Source organism: Hevea brasiliensis, chromosome 13 (genome assembly GCF_030052815.1).
Source record: "Hevea brasiliensis isolate MT/VB/25A 57/8 chromosome 13, ASM3005281v1, whole genome shotgun sequence".
In the NCBI taxonomy this organism is placed as follows: Eukaryota; Viridiplantae; Streptophyta; class Magnoliopsida; order Malpighiales; family Euphorbiaceae; genus Hevea; species Hevea brasiliensis.
Window position 1 is genome coordinate 79,332,162 of NC_079505.1, and position 21,809 is coordinate 79,353,970.

The following is a 21,809-nucleotide window of genomic DNA, read 5'->3' on the forward strand; positions in this document are numbered from 1 at the left end:
GTTGATTTTTGAATGCATGTTGGCATTTTGTCACCGTTAAAATTTCTGTTTTCTTTTTCCTAGTCTCTGCTTTGGTTTCGGGTCTGGATGGGGAGCGCTGCTGCTGTAGCTTTTGGTGGTTTAGTTTTTCTAGTGTGCTAATTTCCAAGGCTTTTTTATGGGTCATTTGTGGGGTTGGGGATGTTTATTGGGGACTGGATTATGAGCCTTTAGCCTTTTAAATTGCTCTGTTCTTGTTCTTGCCCGATGAACAATGAATGCAATTCTCGATTTGCAGATTAAAAAAAAATAGCTTAATAAAATAAAAACTTACAATGCATTAAAATTGGTCCATTATATTATCTGCAGCAAATTTAAAAAAAAAAGACTAATAATTGATAATATCATAAATTATTGATTAATTCTAGTTCTGAAATTAAATGATATATTTTTATAAAATTTATAATTTCATTATGGATTATGTTCGTAAACAAATTAGATAAATGAATCTAATTTATTTTCCTCTATCATTAAAAATTTTAAAAATGAAAATTTTTTAATTTCGAATTTTTTTATCTATTTATTTTAAGATTTATGATGAGAAAATAAGTTATCACCTTTAACTCAATCAAATGAATAATCTCCACGTAATGATAATAGAGAAAGGTTACATATTATATATATAAACTCACACGTACATTTAGTAAACTGATCCAAAATCTTAGGGTTTTGCTCCATAATGTTGGCCTTAACGTGCATAAATCACAGAAAAGGTCCCCCCATTTTCCCAATTACAATAACATGAACGTAGTTTAAGGCAAAACTGTGTCAAAGAAAGGTTTGTTTGGATCGATAAAGAAAGGTTTGTTTGGATCGATATATAGTCGGAAAATTAATTAAAATCCATGCATATTGTTTCATGGACCAACCGGCAATGCTTTGTTATGTATGGGACTTCTTCTTCTAACGTGGGAATAATCCATCGTAAAATATTGCGATGTGTCGTCGGTTCCCTCCACCCATTCTTGCCTTGTCCCTCTGCTTCTTTTCATCACATTTTCTTCCTTGTGGCGTGATTTTCCTGGACACAGCACATTAATTAATTTATTATACAAATTAAATTAACATAAAAGGTTTAATTAATTAGTTGTGGAAAGTTTGCTCGGTTATATTATATGTACCTGATATATCTCCTCTCTCCATTTTATTGCTTGAAGCGGAACCTTGACCTCCATGATCATTAACCTGTTTTTCAGAAGTTACAAGACAAAAAAGTAAGGGGAAATTAATTGTTAAATTTTGAAGCAATAAGCTAGTGTAAATCAACTATGAGCAGAGATACTAATGACACTTGCAGGTGCTGCTTTCTCATCAAGAAGTAGTATTATTCTAAGCTTCCTTGGAAGCGCAGCAGCAGGGAGAGAAAGCTCGACTTTATCAACTCTACTGGCCATGGCTGCTCATGATATATATACATATATATACACAGGTAAATAAAATAAGAACATGAATATGATCTAAGAGTACAAAGGCAACTGAAAGAATAATAATATATACTAATCCCTTACCTTGTTCTTGAACTTGGGTACCAACACAAGATGATAAAAGCATAGAAAGGCAAATGCACAGAACAGGGAAGATGACTAGAAGCTCCATTTCTTTCCTAGAAGACTTTGCGTGAGACATTTTCTTTAGTATGGTAAGGATATATAACTTGTATGTGGTACACTGCGAGAGCTAACAAACACAAAGCACAAAAAGAAGAGTCCCAAAACAAGTACATGGAAATCCTCTACCTATTCTTCCTTTTTAGGTGGCTTCACACCATTTGGGTTTGATTTTTTGTCATTACCTACTATAGTAGGGCCCTTATTGGTTTCTGTTTCTGTAACCATGTTTATACTACACTACACATATTCCCATCAAAATCCCAAATAAAGAAATATATATTTCACCTATCTGTCGAGAGTAAACACCACCATCGCAATCTTTCTTTGTCTCTTTAATGGAGAAGGAAAGAAATTATTTGATAATTTCATCATCTTGTACTTTATTCTTCTCTCTCATTCTTAGCTAAATGGAAGAAGATTGCAGGCTAGCTCATTTACAATATTCAATCATGCAATTAGATTTAGGCAATTGATACTCCTTGGACTATTGTTACAAGTTAGTTCGGGATAAAATTTTTGAGTTGCATATAAAATTTTATCAAAATCTCCTCTTTTGAATTAAGTTTTAGAATTATAGTAATTTATTTCCTTTATATGGCAGCAGAGCTTACCATATCTAAATAAAATTATAAAGGTCAACTTTTTAAGAAAATCTCTTGCAGCGCCATAAATCTTGATTGAATTGTACTTGATTGAGGATATTACATGAACGCTTTGTCTACCCCATGAAGTTTTTGTCAAATAGTACAGCATGCTTCATGTTAACCAAAGAATACATGGATTAGCTCAAATGTATCTTTCGTTTTCCAAAGTAAAATCACATGCCTTTACCTTTTGTTCTTCTTTCTTCTTCTTCTTCTTCTTTTTTTCCATAAAGGTCTGCTTTTATCAATTGAAGACATGACATGATTTGATATAAAAAAATGGAAAATAATTAAGGTAAACGTATCTTCTAAAATAAAAAGACTAGCAACCCTTCTCTTATAAATTATCTTTAAGCATTTTCTGTATTATTGATCTAAATTTTATCTCATATAATCTAAAGCATAAATTTTATCTCATACATTTCAGCTTAAACTCGCGAGAGAATTAATGCAGCGGGCTCACAGACGAGCCTTTTCTCTTGGGACCAGCCAAGTGCCAACCTTCCGTCTCTCGTTTCAAGAAACACGAATCCAGAGCACGAGAGTGCGGAAATGTTTTGAAGATTTCATTTCTCTCAGTCAAAAAGCTACTCACAGAACTTCTCATTTTCCTCCTTGTAGTTTTCGTAAGGCCTTTGTTTTTTCTTTGTTAACAAACTGTTAAATATTTTATTGCCCATCCCAACAAAGTTTTGAAATTTGAGGTGTTTAACTTAATTTACAAAAATAATTAGCTTATAATCACTTGAGCCTTATTTGATAAACTCATTTAACCTAAATGACGTCTCTTATTTATATTGTTCGATAATATAATATTTATAAAAAATTATTCTCGTATAGGATTATTAAGATAATATCACTATTTTTACATTTTAATAGTTTATCAATAATTATATTTTTACCAAACATTTCTACTGTAAATCAATATATAAATATGTCAATAAAGTATAAAAATGAAAAAGTAAATATAAATTATTAGTTTACAATATTGACTAAATTAGTCATTTTGATATTTAAAGCAATTTAATTACTTATATAAGTTTAAATTAAAATGAATTAAATTATAATCTCACTAAAACCCTCTCTAAATTTAACATAGCCTTAGTGCTTGTAAACTAATTTACACCGATAAACACTTAAAATTTTAAATAATTAAATATTCCCCATCAGAATTAGAATAATGAAAATTGTTTATCTTGAACAATATAAAAAATTAGCCAACAAGCAAGGAATATAAATTGATCTCCAATAGGGGCTGATGAGATCAAATAACAAACAAAATTATATACGTATTGCTTGCATCTCAAATGGCATGCCATGAGATCAAACCTAAAAGCATGACAATTTATAGCCCTACTGCACATGCACCCCAAAGTAAGAGAGAAGAGAAATATGTGTATCAGTACTACTGCCTAAAAAATAAATAAATTGTGTGAAGTATATATTTTTCTACTTTAACCTATGGACATAACAAAAGCATTCAGAATCTACAGCAAAGAAGGCCCTGCCTCCAATTCCTATGTTTCCGGAAATGTCTACGGTCAGCTTTCACCATTCTTACAGGACTGTTATTCCATTCCGACTGCAATCTGTGCCAAACAATTAGCAAAATCAGATTATTAGTATGGATTCAAAATGGGGCAGATAAAGAATGAGAAATGACTAGCTTGACAATTATTTTACATGGGGAATGCAAAGGAGCAGGCGCTCGTTGTGCTGCTATCGGATCTAAGAGAGACACTGCCAGAATTTGCAATTGGCCCTGAATAGCTTATCAGACCTAATAGAGGACCTGAAGCAGAGAAATTTGTCTCCTCAAGACTGTACTGAAGTTGACTTGAAAATGGCTCCATGTTAGTCCCCTCCAGCCTGGATGAGCACGACTCAATATGTTCAGAGCCACCATTCTGAGAATCCTTCTCTCCTCCACTTGCTGCTAGTGTAGAAGAGTGAGAGTTAAAACTTGTACATATAGTCTCCACCCTATTGTTGTCGGATGATTCATCTCCAATTGTACTGGTTGATTCAGGCACAGAACCCCCTTCCCCATCATGGGTTGATTCGGGCACAAAATCCCCATAAGGGCTTGCCATTTTATTGTCTCTGCTGCCATTTTCTAATCCCTCAGTTATAGATTTCATAGCAGTACTTGCTAATACTGTTTCGTCTGCTTTAGTTGCAGAATCCAGGGCAAGGGTTCCAGAGACAGCTTCATGATGGCCAGAATATAATTCTTCAGCCACGTGTACAACAGGATTCACCAAGAATGCTTGCTCATTGCCATTTTCAGTTTCTTCACAGGCAGAAGCCATTGCTATGATTGTGTTTTCACTTGGCCTCTGCATTAGAAGCAACAAAACCATTAAATCATAGATGTCAGACAATCTTACCATCAACCCCAAATGCAACCCTGAACCCTCTTTTTAAAGCGAGGACTTTATAACCTATCAATCCTATGCAGTTTGCACCAGTAGCACAGTGAGAAAACTCTGCATTGACAGTTCTACACCTCAAAGAGCACCTAAGCTCCTTCCCCCACTCCACACACTCACACAGAACAAACATCCTAGACCTCAACATTAATGAAGTTCAAAGAAAAGCTTCATCTCAAAGTAGATTAAACACATGCCACCATTTTTACAAGAATTGCAAACTCTAATGATTTTAGATGTGCATACCTGAATAGACTGTCGTTCAGCTTTATCAACATTGTTATGAGAAGACCCGGGTTGTGAAAGCTCCATGTCCACTTCGGGCATTGAAAGCAATTCTCCAAGTGAAAAAATCGCTTTGAGTGTAACATTTGCAATTTCATCCATTGAGTTAACGTCTGCTTCCTCTATTGGCATCAACTTCTTGGAATCGCATCCAAGAGAAAATTCATTTTTAGATCCCTTTTCTTCTGAAGATATTAGAACATCAGGAATAGGCAAACAAAGTGCTGATTTCCCTTTTTCTGACGAAGGTTTCAGAATGTCTGGTATACAAGTATCTAGATCAACTTTTTCTTTTGCTATCTCACTATTTATGTCCTCAATAGGCAGAATTATGCGCAAATTCTCCTCACTAACACCTGGGTCAAACAAGAACCTGTCCCCGAAAGGGACTCCCTCATCAACGCAGATGTCCTTAACAACATGGCAAATATTCTCCTTGTAACAAACTACCAACTCCGGCAGTTTAGATTCCATAACACTTTTGCCTACATAGAAAACTGGGTCCTGCTCAAATGATTCAATTTTCAGTGAAGAATGAATCGATGGCATTGGTGGGACAAAGTCTCCTACTTCTTTCTCATCATCACTTTTTGAATCATCCACAATGATAGAAGAATCAAGTTTTGAAGCAGCCCAACCACCTTCACCATTGAATGCATATTTTAATTGATCTGTATTGCCTTCCTTGCCATTCATACAACTGAAGACCATATGCTGATCTCCATTCACAATCCCATTTCCAGACTTGAGTCCAGTTGAGTCCAAAGCAACATTGTTGCATCCAAAAAGTTTGGAGTCAGACTTATGGTCGATAGTTCTATGGCAAAATACCTGATTACCATCTGCAGGGTACAATATTCAGTGGTAGTAAAAACGGAAATCTAACATGTACTAAAAATGTTTGTAATGCCTCAAATTTGAAAATTGTGACTCATAGAAGGTCAAAAAGGCTGCTGGTCCAGGAAGAAATTTACAAGACAACACAGAAAAAAAAAAAAAAAAAAGGCACCACAAATTTGCTTGCTCTGCTAAGCACCTTTGTATAGTACATGTTTTAATAAACGGAGGAATGAATAAGATTTCCTTTGATAATTTCTTTTTCGAAGTACAAGATTCATTGACCAAGGAACACAAGACTCTAGCATCAAAAAAGATCAGAAAAGCTGATAATACTGACAAATCTATGACATTCAAACTCTCAATAATAGTTGCAAAAAAAAGAAAGATTATTGCTTCTAACAATGATAGACGAGCCTAAAAGAGATACATATCATTACCGAGTTCCATGTTCACATAGATTGCATAAGATGCAAGATTGTCTGGTTCTTCGAGCTACCTATAGTGATATCTTCAAGCACAACACTGGAAAATGTAACCTAACCTGCCCATTAAAATTAGGCATCAAGCAAAACTGTATAAAACCGCTCTGCATATGAGACAAAGTCATTGTAAAGATACTCAGGATAAAAGATATTATAAGAAAATTTTAATTTAATTAAGCCAATAATGAGAAATATATAAAGAACTTTCCACAGATAATCTGATAACGCGTAACTGAACCAGGTTTAGTCTGTGATCAATACAAACTAAATTGTTCACAATTGAGGGAGAAGAAAACTTTAACACACTATTGAAACAACGTCAAGCAAGTTTTCAACAAAAAGTCTTCATCCAAAAAAATACTTTTACAGGTACTATCAATTTGGGGCAGCGCAAAATCTAAAAAATAACAAATCAAAAATATCCAGGTAAAATACAGAACCCTCCTTTTTTTTTTTTTTTGCGGTTGGGAGAGTGGTCTGGTCAATCCAGCATAGAAATTTTCCATGGGAAAAAAGAATCAACCTAAAGCTCCGAGAAATCATAAACTATGTAGTAAAACTTGTTAAATTATCAAAGGGAAGAAAATTCATAAACTTCTTGAATGCCTTTGACCGCCCTTTCTACTTCAAAAAAATAAGAACAGCAGAGTCAAAATAATGTAGCAACAAATAAATCTGGGTGGAATGCGTAAACAGTAAACCACCAAAAAGGTAAAAGAGATGCAATCCAGCTTCTGTTTCCTAGCTTTCAAATTATGAAAACTTAACCAAAGAAGGGGTTTAAAAAATAATGGCTACAAAAAGAGGACTCGCGAGCCAGAAACTTTCGGCGAGGCAGAAACGTTCGGCTTACCATATGGAATCTTAAATCTGTCCTCTATATATACAAAAAGACGAGAAAAGTTTTAACTTTTACGAAAGCTGACATAAACTTAAAAATTAAAAAAATAATAATAAAAAAAGAACTCTGCATTTTTTTAAATAAAGAAGTGAAGCTATAGGAACTGACTGTCCATCTGTGACAGCACCACCTTGTTTTTGTTTGGTAAGCTTTTGATCTGATCTAACTCGTCACAATTAGAAATTCCATATGGGTATTGAAGTTAGCCTCAGTATCAAGAGAAAAATTAGTAAAAAACAAAATTAAGGAATACGAGAGATCCAAAAGCAGATCCCAGCACAAAAACAACCCTCAACATCGAACCAGAACGAAAGAATTATGAAAACAAATAATATATTAACAGTGGCATACCTTTTTGATCAGATAGAAGAATTTAGTCCCATTTTCCGCTTTCTGGTTCAGAATCAGCAGGCACTCTGTTCAAAAATTACTGCAAAAACAAAGAAAAAAATTGCAAAACATAAACCGACACATCAATATACCGAGTTAAAAAAAAAAAACTAGAATTAGAATAAGAAAACGTAAGAAATGAAAAAGAAACACAAAACAACTCAGAAACTCCTACTTTAGAGAAGGAAAACAAAAAGGGATCTATGGATAACATGACATGATGATTTAAAAGGGGAGAGAGAGAGAGAGAGAGAGAGAGAGAAGGGACCTGAAAAGAGTAAAGAGAGACATTCCACAGCAGAATTTAAGTGGAAGATTCAGATTGATATTAGAAGGTCTTTAATCAAAGCCCACATTCAAGGCAGTAAAGAGAGTGTAGATGAAATGATGAACAGAAAATAAATGCAGAAAGGGAGATAGATGTGTGATAGTGGTGTAATTATGTGCAGTAATCTAAACCTTAATAAAAAAAAAAAAAAGGTCAACAATTAGCTCTGTCACTCTTTGATCCATTTATAAATATTTAAATACGTTAATTTGATCAATTTACAGATTAAAACAAATCAATTATATCTTTTTATACTATTTATATTTATTTATAATTATATAAGTATAAAAAATTAAAAATTAAATTAAATATTTATTTATAATTATACTATTATAATTTTTTATAGATAAATATGAATGATTTAATTGATTTAGTTTATAAATAATATATCTGGTTGTGATTTATTAGGTTTAGTTGGAGAGGTTTATTTTCCAAAAACAGAGGCGAATTAATTATGAATAGCAGAAGATGATAAGGAAGGAAAGCGAAACACAATGGAGCCTTTCTCTGCTCTTCGCTGGGGGCATTCATTACACGGTACGATGGTTCAGAGAGAGGGAGGGACAATATTAATAGTTGAATAGATCCCATGTTGGAGTAACCACAACCAATGAATTAATTTTGAGAGTTCATAAATTTTTTAGGATAAATTTATAACGCAGTATGAGTAAGAGAGAAAGTAATGGGAAAATATGATTTTTAATTATATTTATTAAAAAAAAACTAGTGAATTAATTATTAAAATGTTATTTACTATTTAAAAAAAATTTCATTAAGCCTTTAAAGGCCGACGACTTTTAGAACCATAATTTGATTATTTACAAACTTTGGTATGATAACAATGTAATTTAAAAATGATAGAATAATTAAATAAAGAATACCAAACTTACTGTGAACACTTCACTGTCGATGATAGGCAAGCGTCGATCCCGAGCTTGTGACGTGTCCCCATTCATCTGCTCATAAATATTAATACTATACAGTTTCAACGAGAGAAATATATATGTGTTGCTGTAAAAAAAATCTATATATTTGTATATTAACATGAGATTTAAAAAAAAAAAAAGAGAAATGGTTGAATCTTGTGATATTTTTCATATGTTTTCATTAAAAAAAAAAAAGAAAAAGTGCAAAAAAAACTTATAATTTTATACTTTGATACATAAGAAATTACCTGTAATTTACCATTAAGTGATATTGCTTACTTGATTAAATATCAATGTTCATGCAAATGTGGCATTGAATACCCATATTAACATGGCATTAAAAATAATATTTTATATATTAATACCACGTTAACAACACGTTAATATATATTTAGTAGAGTTGAATCATTTGGTCTAAAAATAGTTGTGGATGGCTATCCTCCCCTGCCTGGATAGATGGGTTGCCCTCCCATTCAGTTGGATTTGAGTTGTAGATATGGTTATTTTGCTTTCTCCTTTTGACAAATCGATACTTATGGATATGACTTTTTGGGTGATCTAGTTGTTTGCATGGTTGTGAGCTCTAGCATGGCATGGGTTGGGTGAAGGGGAAAGTGAGGTTACTGAGAAGTCTACTAGCTTGCAAGCTTTAAGGCGACCCTAGGCTATGTGAGACTGAAATGTCTGGGTTCAAAACTTGCTTTCTCTATTAGTGTTTGTTGTTGCCATTTGAGCTTGGTGTTTGTTTGGTCCAGTGGAGGCCTGAGGTTGCACTCCAGATAATGGTTGGTAGTTTGTAGGCTTTCCTTACTTTTGATGCCGAGTTTTCTTCTTCCTCAGTCTTCACACTAACTCCAACTCTAAGTGGCAGGAGGTGCTACGGTGGTGGCTTGAGTGTTTCCTTGCATAAAGGGTCAGCAGTAGTTTTGATGTGGGTGGTTTTGTTGAAGGTGGTTTTGAGGGTTTGTGGCCTAGGTTCCCAGATTTTGGGTTTTGGGTTTGTGGGCTAGCTTCCTAATTTGAAATATATATTAAGTATAAAATTTACAGACAATTATTTACTCCGATTAATAAAATCTAAAGTTCCTAAAACAATATGGTATTTCATGATAAGTTAAGGATTAATTAGCCTTTCCCTCTTAACAAAACAGTAGCAAGTTGTTGTAAATTATATGAAAATATAGTAAATAAAAAATATTAATTAATAGATATTCTTTTGGAATAAAATATTAAATACTTGACCCATTGAACACTAATTAATTAAAAAAAATTGAAGAGTAAGATTAAGTGTCATATGATAAATAATAAAAAAAAAGAGAGAGAGAGGGTCAATATGAACCACATTCCATGAATTTGAAACTTTTGTATTATGTAGTAATAATCAATGAAATGGTGGCTTTTGCCCTCCACCATGTTTAGTGATTTTCATACATTCTTTAATTGGGGTTTTGGATTATCACATGTCCTTCATCTAATTATTCAAATTTCATATACTCAACTCAACTCAACTCAACTAAGCCTTTATCCCAAAAATTTGGGGTCGGCTTTATGGATTCGCTTTTTCCACTCTGAACGATTTTGGGTTAAATCCTCAGAAATGTATAATGCTTCTAAGTCATGCTGTACTACTCTCCTCCAAATCAATTTAGGTCTACCGCTTTTTTTCTTTCTATCCTCTAGCCTAATGTGCTCTACTTGTCTAACTGGAGCCTCCGTATGTCTACGCTTCACATGACCAAACCACCTCAATCTCCCTTCTCTCAACTTATCTTCAATTGGCACCACTCCTACCTTTTCTCTAATACTATCATTACGGACTTTATCTAGTCTAGTATGGCCACTCATCCACCTTAACATTCTCATCTCTGCAACTCTTATCTTAGATGCGTAGGACTCTTTTAGTGCCCAACACTCACTACCATATAGCATAGCCGATCGTATGGCTGTACGGTAAAATTTTCCTTTTAATTTATTGGGAATCTTACGATCACATAAAACTCCCGTGGCACGTCTCCACTTCAACCATCCGGCTTTAATCCTATGACTAACATCCTCCTCACATCCCCCATCTACTTGAAGGACTGAGCCTAGATATTTAAAGTGATTACTTTGGGACAGTGCCACTCCATTCAAACTAACTTCTTCCCTATCACCAGTTTGGCCTTCACTGAACTTGCAATGCATGTATTCTGTCTTCGTTCTACTTAACTTAAAACCCTTTGACTCTAGAGTACTTCACCAAAGTTCTAGCTTCCTATTGACTCCTTCTCGTGTCTCATCTATCAGAACAATATCATCCGCAAACATCATGCACCAAGGAATACTCTCTTGTATATGTTTCGTCAGTTCATCTAAAACTAATGTAAAAAGGTAAGGGCTTATGGCTGATCCTTGGTGTAATCCAATTGAGATCGGAAAATCTCTTGTGTCCCCTCCCACTGTGCACACAATAGTAGTTGCTCCTTCATACATATCTTTCAATACTTAATTATTCAAATTTCATATAAAATGCAAAAATCAAATTTCAACTTGCATCAGCTTTTTACTCAAATTTCATAGCAATATCATTTTGTTTGATTTAATTCGATGATTAAAAGTATATTATTTACCTGATAGAAACAGATTTAAATTTTCATTCTCTTAATACTTAAAAAAAAAAAAATTTGTCCATGCTCAGTTGGGTCGTGCTGATGCACATGTGTAAATGACGCTATGAGGCCCAACCACAACTTATTAGGACTTGGGCCTTTAACAATTCTGAGATCTCATATGGGCGATGGGTCTCCTCCAAATAGAGCTTATTTCAATCGATGAGCTTTAATTTAACGATTTTTTTTTTTAATTTAATCAACTATTATTATTTATAAATAAATATAAACCAATCAGATTATATATAAATTATAATTATAAGTATTAAAAAACTGTTTATTAATTCAGTGCAATAAACTAAAAGCAATTTTCTAGTTTGGTGATGTTAAGAGTATTTTCAATACTTTAAAATTTTAAATTCAACTTAAATTGAAGGTGAATAAATAAAAAAAATTATTTTTAATATTCTACTCAGAATAATGAAAATATAATTCTGAAGGAAACTTTAAATTAAACGTTATCAATTGCAATGAAATATTTACGCCTTAACTCAAGAATCATATATGCTCAGGGGATAGTTGCAGATGCAGAGTAGCATGGATGCTAGAATGATTTCAAATGCCTGCTTTAGGCACTTGCAAATTTATTCTATATATGTTTGCAATCATGGTACTCTCCCACGTTGGTTTGGGACCTCTCTCCTTAAGCTAGCTTTTGGATGGAATTAGTAACGATCAATTTTCTTTGCATAGTATTAAAGCTTACTCTATTTAAATATTGGGTCACCCGTAAATGTGTTTGCCTGCAAATTAAACTTTATGCTATAAATATTCCTGCCTAGGCATAAAAACCCTTGAGCTGGCTTTTAGATGAAATTAATCCCAATCCATTTTCTTTACATGGTATTAAAGCCTACTTTGCTTCAATATTGGTGCACTACATATTTATGTCTGGGTATGAAAAGATCCCAGTTTGGGATAAGGTGTTTGTGCATCCTAGAATTTGATTTCAAGGCTTCCCTACAAAAAATTGTAGGAGACTAACATCTGGAACATAGTTCATTAATATCATATTAAGAATATATCCAGTGCAACATTGGATTTGCAAATGGAGTTGGCATTATTGATTTGAAGACTAATTAGTGGAATCAGCGCATGCAAAAGAGGTTGCAGGCGCCATTGTGTGGGACTCTCCATCTGTGAAATAATAATTTTGCTATTGATTGTTGTTATCAAATGCAGACTTCAGTTGCAGAAACTCTGTTTATTTTCTACTAACCATCTTAAATATATTTAATTATTTATAAACAAAAATGTTCCGTATCCAATATGGTAAGGGGCCATAAATTCAACAAAGTCCCACGAATTTCTGGCAATAAAGTAGAGCTTTTGTTGGTCATCCAGTGGCTGCAGGCTATTTTCAATGTTATTTTCAGCTTTTGGAGGTATGGTTAGCACCTAGTACTCTAGAGCTCTAGTTTTCTGCTTCTTTTCCAGTACATTTTATTTTATTAGTTGAAGCAAGAGCTTTCAAACGAATCTGTGATGATTTAATATCTAACAGGCCAATGCAGACTACACTACAGAGTCATATCCACTCATTTTACTTTCAGAAATTCTCCAATTTTCTGTTTCTTTCAAGGGAAATGTTAACGAGCTAGGCATTAATCTCTAAATATAACATTACCTGAACACCACAACAAAGTGAAAGCTAAGTGACAAATTCAGCTCTATAAATAGTTTTATACAATGTATTCAATCCCCTTAAGTCATCCTTATACGTATGGTACGTACTGATGATAGATCGATCAATTTGAAGTTTCTCCTCGAAGGCAATTGGTGTTGCATATGCTGTCTTCCACATTTCTAATAGGTGTCAACAGGTCAGACAGAACAATTTGAAAAGAAGAAACTCTCTCCTTGAGCTGGTAATTCTCTTGGAGGATCTGGTGGTTGCTCTCTAACAAGCTGATAACCTTCTCAGAAAGCTGATGATTCATGGTTTGGAGATGATTAACCTGATATTGGAGCTCTTCAATTTGCTTCTTCTTGCGCATACGAGATCTTCGAGCAGATTCCCTGTTGGATATCATCCTCTTAAGTCTCCTCGCATGGGAAATTCCCAGTTGATCACCTGTTTCGTTTAGAGTAGAGTCTGCATTGAGAGCTGAGGTGTGTGGAGATAACATATGGATTGGGAAATGGATAGGGGAGTTGGATGAGAATGATCTATTGAACAAACTTGAGTTGGCTTCTTGATTTCGAGAAAAATTTGCAATGTTTAGAGGGTGTCCTGTGGACTTCATGGTTTGCGCTTGAATGTTGAGGTTGGCTACAGAAGGAGAGAGAGTGAGAAGATTCTGAAACTAGTTTGCATGAGGCAGACAATGGAGTCTCTTGTTTTCCTGTGGCTCCATGACAATGGAAGTGGGTTGAGCAAAGGGAAGGAGGAAGCTTGAAGGGGAGAATTGGGATTTTAAAGATGATCCTTCACCAGTTAGCAAGAATTAGAAAGAGTTCCTTGTTATGCTGGCATGATGATCTTTTATAGTAGGCCTATGTGGCTCGGTGTGCAAGAAAAAAATGAATGCAAATCTTTATATTATTTATGTATTTGAGCTACCAATTCTTGCAATATATATATATATATATATATATATAACCTACCTCTCAATGTCAGCATCAATATCTACAAATTGATGCATTATAAATGTACAAAAGAAACTTAAACAATCAATCTAAAGTGCCAAAAGTAAATTATTTGAGGAATTCTGTTGAAAAAAAAAAGTTGACGAATTATTACCAATTTACTCCTGACAATTTAATAAAACAATCTTAAATTATTGTGAAATTAAACAATTAATATTTTAAAAAAGAATTAATTTTCTTTCTTTTTTTTTTATTTAGTCAGATGGTATCTCACACCGGGACTGGGAGTGATATTCAAACCCTGAATTAATGGTTAATTAGGCAATGCTAATGATGCTTTTTGACAAAATATCAGCATAACATGCATGGTTAAAACAATCAAATGACCAATGTGACGTACGTAGGATTATATATTATGACTAGGCTGTGACTTGCAAAACTGCATAATCTATTATTAAAGTAATTGATAATCCGAACAAATTATTTTTGTGAATAAGAACTCTAAACAACATGAGTATTTAACCAATAGCATCATCCAACATGAAAAGCAACACCAAGAAATGAGCAGAAGCATTTGCATAGATTGGCCTAGGCAAAGAGTCATTCATGCCTAACAACACAAGATCAATATCCTAGCAGCTACTGCATTTTGGAAGCTCTTGTACACTATTGCCTTTCAATTTTATATTACATTAGCATAATTTTCTAATTTGTAGCTCTATGTGGGGGAATTACCAAACGGGTAGACTATCCTTGTGAACGAGCCAAGCAAATGAGGATGCTATAAAACAAAATCAAAGCCCAAACCCATGCTAAATTCCTCATAGCAAAACTCAATGGGATCAAACCCACAGTTAGTTCAAACTTTGATAACATTGAAAACCTGCGCTAATAGTTTATTTGGGAGGAGGTTTTTGAAGTAAGAAATGAGTTTATAAAGTATTATGCTTGTTTGGGAGGAAGATTCTTTAAAGTAGTTAAGGTTTTTGGAGGCTTCAAAATTTTTAAAACTCTCTTTTTTTCTTTTTCACTCGCAAAATTAGTGGGTGAGAAAAATTTTACTATTTATCTTCTATCATCTTGCGTTATTTTATTTTATAAAACTTTCTCTTACTCTATTCAAACATACTGTGAAACGCATCTAGCTATAGTAAGATTAAAAATTTTACATATTTGTTGTGTATAATTTTATTTCATTCAATATTTTATAAAGAAAACTATATAAAGTTTTAGCAAGTCTAAGCACTCTTCTTGTAGTTTATCTTCATTTAATTATACTTTTGGGATTCAAAAAATTAGTGTAAATATAGGCTGATCACACATTTGAGGGAACATTGTATTTTTCATATCCACACGTATATGAAAAAATTAATTTTTACTTTTCAATAGAAGCCAAACTCCAAAAACATAATTTTTATAATTTTAGTATTTAAAAAAAAAAATCATAAAGTATACTCTTTTTTATGCAGTGCCTAAAACTTTAACCTCAACCTAAAATTGCTTCATTTCGAGAGGAAGGGCATAAAAGAAGCCATAATTGGCACAAGCAAATTACATTAAATTCTTTCTTCTGCGAAAAGACTTGCATTCCCAGTTTTTCAAGAGAAATATAGCTTTGTAAAGCTCCTTTTATGATGCGGATAGAAAGCTACTTTCAAGCTGCACTACCATACAAAATCATCTTGATTAACAACTTGTACCTTGCATATACAAACTGTTTAACTTCCGCAAAACCTCCTTTTTTTTGTTTTCCCTTCTTTAAAATGCTTACCCAGACCATCATACTCGTTATATTCAAATTCTTCTTGTGATGGTGCCAAACCTGATATTTCATGCAAAAAAAAAAAAAAAAAAACTCAGTCAAAAAAATTCCCTCAGGTGGACTTGAAAAGAATCTTTTTCCACATAGTAAATCGACAAATTTTCTGATTGTTTTTGAACACTGAACACTACTCTCACAGAACAAAAGCCCTTTCCCAGTAACAGTATGTGAATACCCTCGCTCACTGCTAAGTGGGTTACATGTCGCTTGCTTGAACCACTTCAGACTAAAGAAAAAGATTCTACAAGTTTTTCTTTGCCTCTACCCCTTACCATTAATTGTTAATCTCACATGACAAAGATGGTGACAGTATGCCTGCCTTCTGTGTTTTACTTTTCTACTTAGCAAATGCTTCTAAGCAACATCATTATCATTTCAAAATTCAACCAAAAAAAAAAAAAAAAACTTTCAGACAGAACTTCCCTCCTTTTCCCAAGACAGGGGGAAAAGAAAGACCACAAGGCTTCCACCACTAGGTAGATGAAGAAAACCGATTGAAATATATGGACTATGGAGATTCTGAAATACGTCACAATTGCCCACATAGGATTAATTTTGTCCAAAATACTTACCGATCTATGAGAACTCTAAATCAAGCAGAGTCTCCTGCATGGACAAGTAAATATGTATAAAATTCCTTTTCTCATGACGATGCCACTTGCCAACTGGCGGTACCACATGCTCTCCTAAAAATTCACATAACCATATGCGCTAATACTACGCCATATTTCAAGTTAAATGACACTGATGAAAGAATTTAATAGTTTGGAAACCATGCAAGGCTTCAACAGGGATGCACGGCTCCTTTCCTTTCCTTTTTCCTTTCAAAAGCAAGGTTACAAAAAGGGGAATAAAATGTCAGTGAACAAAATTTAGGATACACTAGTATTTGAGAAATCTTTTTTCCTTTCAAAAGCAAGGTTCAAAAAATGTCAGTGAACAAAATTTTGGAAGCACTAGTATTTGAGAACTTTCTATAAAAACCCATTGCTACAACCATCTTAAATTTCTAGCTCCACCTCCACTGCTTTGCTGAATTATCATCCGCACCAAAATATTCAAAATTTAGTATTCTTTTTGGGGCCTAACACACGATGGATCCGCTAAAATGAGGATGTCACCCAATTTCATGTTAGCAAATTCCAGCTACAATGACGCAAAATCTTTTGCAAATAAAATTTTTTCTTCTGGCACCCTATCGTAAAATTACAAGTATGGGAAGGCATATATGATCAATTGTATCTTCTGGTACCTTATCTATATGTCCAGATTATACCTCCACTCATAATAAATTGATTGAAGAATGCATGTATTATGAACATTCAATCTCCAATCTCAAAATCAATAAGCACAACATACAAAAATGCAGAATCAAGGCAAAATCATTAACATCATTAAAATAAAAAATTTCCCAAGATTACAAAGCTGCCAAAACAATACTCTTATCATCTCACCCAAATACCACAGTAAATTGGGATGAATGTCATTATCCTCATAAAGGGAAACCAATGCACTCCAACAAAAATATTTACATTCTTAAAAAACCTAAAGCTCAAAAAAAAAAAAAAAAAAAAAAAAAACTGAGTCAAAAAGCATACAGGACCAAAATGTAATACCCATCAATGGGTACGGCTGGCACTAACAGCTCTTTGTACTGCTTTCCTCCGCTCATAATCTGCATCATCCGTAGGCAACTCATATCGACATACTGGGCAAGTATTCCTTATCCTTAACCATGGCACAATGCACTCCCCATGGTACCGGTGTGTACAAGGCAAATGCTTTGCTCTCTCTCCAACATTAATATCATCTTTACAAACAGCACAAAGTGCATTATTATCATCAACATCCTCTTTTGTCAAAACCACAGATGGAAGCTTCTCAACAACAGATTTTGCTGCTGGAGGTCGACCCATCAATGCATTTTCATTCTCTGCAAAATGCCCAAACAACATCTCATACTCTGCAGTGTAAATATAATCATCATGATCCCCAAAATAAGGCTCAGCATTATTGTCCTGGTCATGGTCCAGATTTGAGTCCAAGTTGTTTGCATTCAGCAGAACTTCCCATTCCAAACTTCCCAATTCTCCTACCCTCTCTACACTCACCATACCCTCATGGGCAATAATAGGTGATATGGAGAGAGAAACAGAGGCCTCCTCGTCATCAACAAACATGCTTAGAACCTCTCTCTCATCAACACGGCCATCCACTTCCTCCCACTCAAAATCCTCATTGTTTTCTCTATGGTCCTCCAATCGAAGCGAATCCCAACAAAGAGGAACAGTAACGCTTGCATCTTCCTCATCAACGTCGTCAACATTATCAAAATTATCACTTCCTATATTCAAACGATCTAAACCATATTCATCCCCTGAATGCAAATCTATAGATAACGTGTTCTCGTTGTCCTCTGAATCAGAATCCGACCCAAACCCAACAACCCTCATGGCACTAGTGCAAACGCTAACGGTAGACTCGGCCTCACAAGATTGGATTCCGGAAATCCTTCTTTCCACAAAGAAATCATCATCATCCATAACGATATTTGTGCTATAATCATTATTATTATGAATATGATTATGGCCTATATTTTGAAATTCATCATTCTCGTGACCATCTAAACCTAACCCTAACCCTATATCAAGTTCCAAATTATCGATACCCATTTCACAATTCTGCTCTATGACACCAAAGTCCGATTCGTTAAGCGAATCGGATAACAAATGGGAACTACGACCCATTACCTGAGATTGCTGGACTTGCTGTTGAAACAGATCCATGACGAAACTAACCTGGTTCTCACGGTCCAGGGGATTCAAGCCTCCGAGTACAACTGATTCGGTATCCGAGACGGCGTCGTCGTCGTCGAGCGTCTGAATATTGAAATTGGTGTGCTCGGGAAGTGCGTAGGGGTCACGGAGAGTGGCGTGCTGGGAGTGAGGATCAGAGGAGAAGAAGAGAGGGAAGTAAGGATCAACAGTTAGGTTACGGGGGTTGTGTGGACGGCTGTAGTGGTGATTACGATGGTGAGAATCGGAGGCGGCGGCGTTGCGACGGATGTGGTTCTGAAAGAAGGAAATATTTGCCATAACTAGAAAAGAGAGCCTTTTTGTGACTTTGAATTGGAAGCGATTGCATTTTCATTTAAGGGAGTGGGAAATCGATAGCTCTGAATTTTTTGTTAAAATTACGTAACTGTCCCCAGTGCTTTTTTTTTTTCAATTTTGTAATTTAAATTTCTTATTAAGACTTAAAGTTAATATTTTATTGTCATAAACCACTCTACTAACAATGAATTAAACACCATCAATTACTATTATTTAATATTTTTATTTTTATTTTTATTTTAAAAATAAATTAAAATATTTTTAATTTTAATTTCACTTATAAAATATTAACAATAATAAAATTTAATGACCAAACAATAATTTTATATTTTATATTTTTGTTTCAAATTAGGGTTTGGGGTCATAAATTTCTGTGGTTAAAAATAAATTGTGAAGCGTGTGAGAGCTTCCTCGAAGTTCGTGTAGCACTCGACAGAGAGGAGTTGAACCATCTTATAGTGCCGTTATGCGAAATTTTATTTCATGACATTATCATGTGTTATTGTTTATTATATTATTTTATAATTTTTTATTAAATTTTTTATATTTTTAATTATTTATTTATTTTAAATCATAATTAAATTATTAATTTTTCAATTATATATATAAAACTTATAAGATATATAATAGTTATCTTCTTAATATTATAATAAAGAGTCATTATTATAAGATAAGTTATAATATATTAATGTAGATTAATTTTATGTATTTATATATTTATATTTATTATATATATAGATAAATTTTATTTATTTTTATTAAAAGTTTTAAGAGATAAAAATAATAAAAATAAATTATATAATAATTAATAAAATTGAAGACATTACATTATTTATATATTAAAATTTAAAAAAAAATATATAATTTAAAATTATTAATAATCACGTGTATTAATATGAATAATCCCTCAATTATTATATATACCTAAATCACAAAAAAAATAATACACAATAACAAATTTTGTTTAATTATAAGGAAATGAGATTTATATTTTAAAAAAGAAGATGAATGTGCATCAAATAATCTCTAAAAAAATATATAATTAAAGTTGCGTTTTTGGTTTTAAATTTGAATTAATATATGTTTAAAAGAAATATATTTGCAAGTTAGCACATGATTAATTTTACATAATGAGTTTAAAAAGTTCTTAAATAATTATTTCAATTAAATTAATTTTATAAATAAATATATTAATATGAACTGTGTTACCCAAATATTTTACTAAAAAAGTGCACTGGCAGTTGGCATGAGAGTTAGGCAGCCAGCATTTGGGTAATTATGCCAAACTCAAGTGGTGTGGTGTTTATGTAGGAATAATATTACAATTTAATCCTTGTGGTTGGCAGTTTCATATTCTCAAAACTGACATTTTAATAAATTTATAAATTAATCTTTATCATTAAAATTATAATTAAATCATCATTAATTTTAATAAAAATGATTAAAATGTATTTTATATTTAAATTAACTTAATCCCTAAATTTTAAAAAAATTTACAAATTAGTCCTTATTAATTATAATTAATAAAAATATATATTAATTGCATTAAGACCTTTAAAAATTTTAGTTAATTACAAAATCATTCATATATTTTACAAAATGATCCCTACATATTATAACTTTTTATAAATAAGCCCTTATATTTTTGTAATTAACAAACATATAAGGATTAATTTATAGATAATTATAATTGTTAAAGTATGAATTAATTACTTTAAGATCCTTATATTTTTGTTAATTACAAATTTATCCATATATTTTGACATTATAATATAAACTATAAATACAATTTAATAGTTTATTGTAAGTTAGCTATCAATTGTGCTGAATATTTTAATATGTAATTTACAAATTTTTAATTTGGAAAATTAAAATTAAAATAATTAAAATTTTTAACTTTGCCACATCAAGGACTATTTTGTTAATAAATCCAAAACGTAAAAACTATTTTGTTCATATTGAATTTCATAAATAAAGTAAATATTATTTTATTTTCTTTTTAAATTAACGGTAATATGGATGAAAAAGTGGAGGAAAAAGACTAATTTATAGGTTTATTGAAATGTCAAGAGCTAAATAGGTGAAATTTAAAAGTATAAGTACTAATTTGTATACTATAAATTATTTCAAATTGAAAATATAATAAAAGGTATTTTTATTATTTTTATTAAAATTAACGGTGACTTAATTGTGATTCTAGTGATAAAATTTGATTTATAAATTTATTAAAATATCAATTACTGAATAAGTAAATTTTAAAAATAAAAAGACTAATATGTAAATTTTATAAAATCTCATAAATAAATTGCAATTTATCAAAAAAAAATTTAAAAATTTTGTGATTATAATTTTTAATGTTTTATTTCACTCTATTTTTTTTTATTTACAATTCACATGGTCTTAAAAATTAAATTATAATTTATTAAAAAAATAAAAAATTTATGTGATTATAAATTTTAATGTTTTACTTTCACTCTATTTATCTATTCAAAAGATGTGGATTTTTTTTTAACATCTAAAGCTAATTATTGAAGTAAAGAATATTTTAATTTTAACAAAATAATAATAAACAATCCCTAATAACATTCCTTATTCCTTTTTCAAGGCCATATTACCAAAAAAGAAATAATATAATAATAAAGACTTGAGTTCTTCAAGGTTTTATATTTAATTTTTATTGACAAGAGAGAAATTATAAAAAGAAATTAGAAATATATATATATATTTTATATATATAAACTCTTTCTCAATTTAAAAAAA

The 21,809-nt window shown here is 32.2% G+C and overlaps 4 protein-coding genes across 11 annotated transcripts; all 4 read right to left on the reverse strand.

The window, feature by feature from the left end:
• Positions 1 to 612: 612 nt before the first annotated feature.
• LOC131171736 (protein GOLVEN 6-like) lies at positions 613 to 1,739 on the reverse strand. Its single transcript, XM_058131637.1, has 4 exons — positions 1,548 to 1,739; positions 1,335 to 1,435; positions 1,161 to 1,224; positions 613 to 1,060 (listed from the first exon to the last, which is right to left on the reverse strand). Exons 1-4 carry the CDS (start codon positions 1,663 to 1,665, stop codon positions 897 to 899), a joined length of 447 nt encoding a protein of 148 aa, XP_057987620.1. The 5' UTR covers positions 1,666 to 1,739; the 3' UTR covers positions 613 to 896.
• A 1,818-nt stretch (positions 1,740 to 3,557) lies between these two features.
• LOC110660740 (uncharacterized) lies at positions 3,558 to 8,065 on the reverse strand. 8 transcript variants are annotated; one of them, XM_021819148.2, is made up of 6 exons: positions 7,892 to 8,065; positions 7,585 to 7,663; positions 6,288 to 6,386; positions 4,972 to 5,852; positions 3,977 to 4,632; positions 3,558 to 3,882 (listed from the first exon to the last, which is right to left on the reverse strand). In XM_021819148.2, exons 3-6 carry the CDS (start codon positions 6,295 to 6,297, stop codon positions 3,774 to 3,776), a joined length of 1,656 nt encoding a protein of 551 aa, XP_021674840.2. In that variant the 5' UTR covers positions 6,298 to 6,386; positions 7,585 to 7,663; positions 7,892 to 8,065; the 3' UTR covers positions 3,558 to 3,773. The 8 variants fall into 8 exon arrangements, with proteins under 8 accessions (XP_021674840.2, XP_021674836.2, XP_057988347.1 ...); XM_021819144.2 differs by having other exon boundaries at positions 6,288 to 6,391; XM_058132364.1 differs by having other exon boundaries at positions 6,288 to 6,956.
• A 4,993-nt stretch (positions 8,066 to 13,058) lies between these two features.
• LOC110660684 (basic leucine zipper 43-like) lies at positions 13,059 to 14,030 on the reverse strand. Its single transcript, XM_021819058.2, has one exon. It carries the CDS (start codon positions 13,769 to 13,771, stop codon positions 13,274 to 13,276), a length of 498 nt encoding a protein of 165 aa, XP_021674750.2. The 5' UTR covers positions 13,772 to 14,030; the 3' UTR covers positions 13,059 to 13,273.
• Positions 14,031 to 17,300: 3,270 nt separating this feature from the next.
• Positions 17,301 to 19,072, reverse strand: LOC110660742 (uncharacterized). The gene has a single exon (XM_021819153.2). It carries the CDS (start codon positions 19,029 to 19,031, stop codon positions 17,556 to 17,558), a length of 1,476 nt encoding a protein of 491 aa, XP_021674845.2. The 5' UTR covers positions 19,032 to 19,072; the 3' UTR covers positions 17,301 to 17,555.
• Positions 19,073 to 21,809: the final 2,737 nt, after the last annotated feature.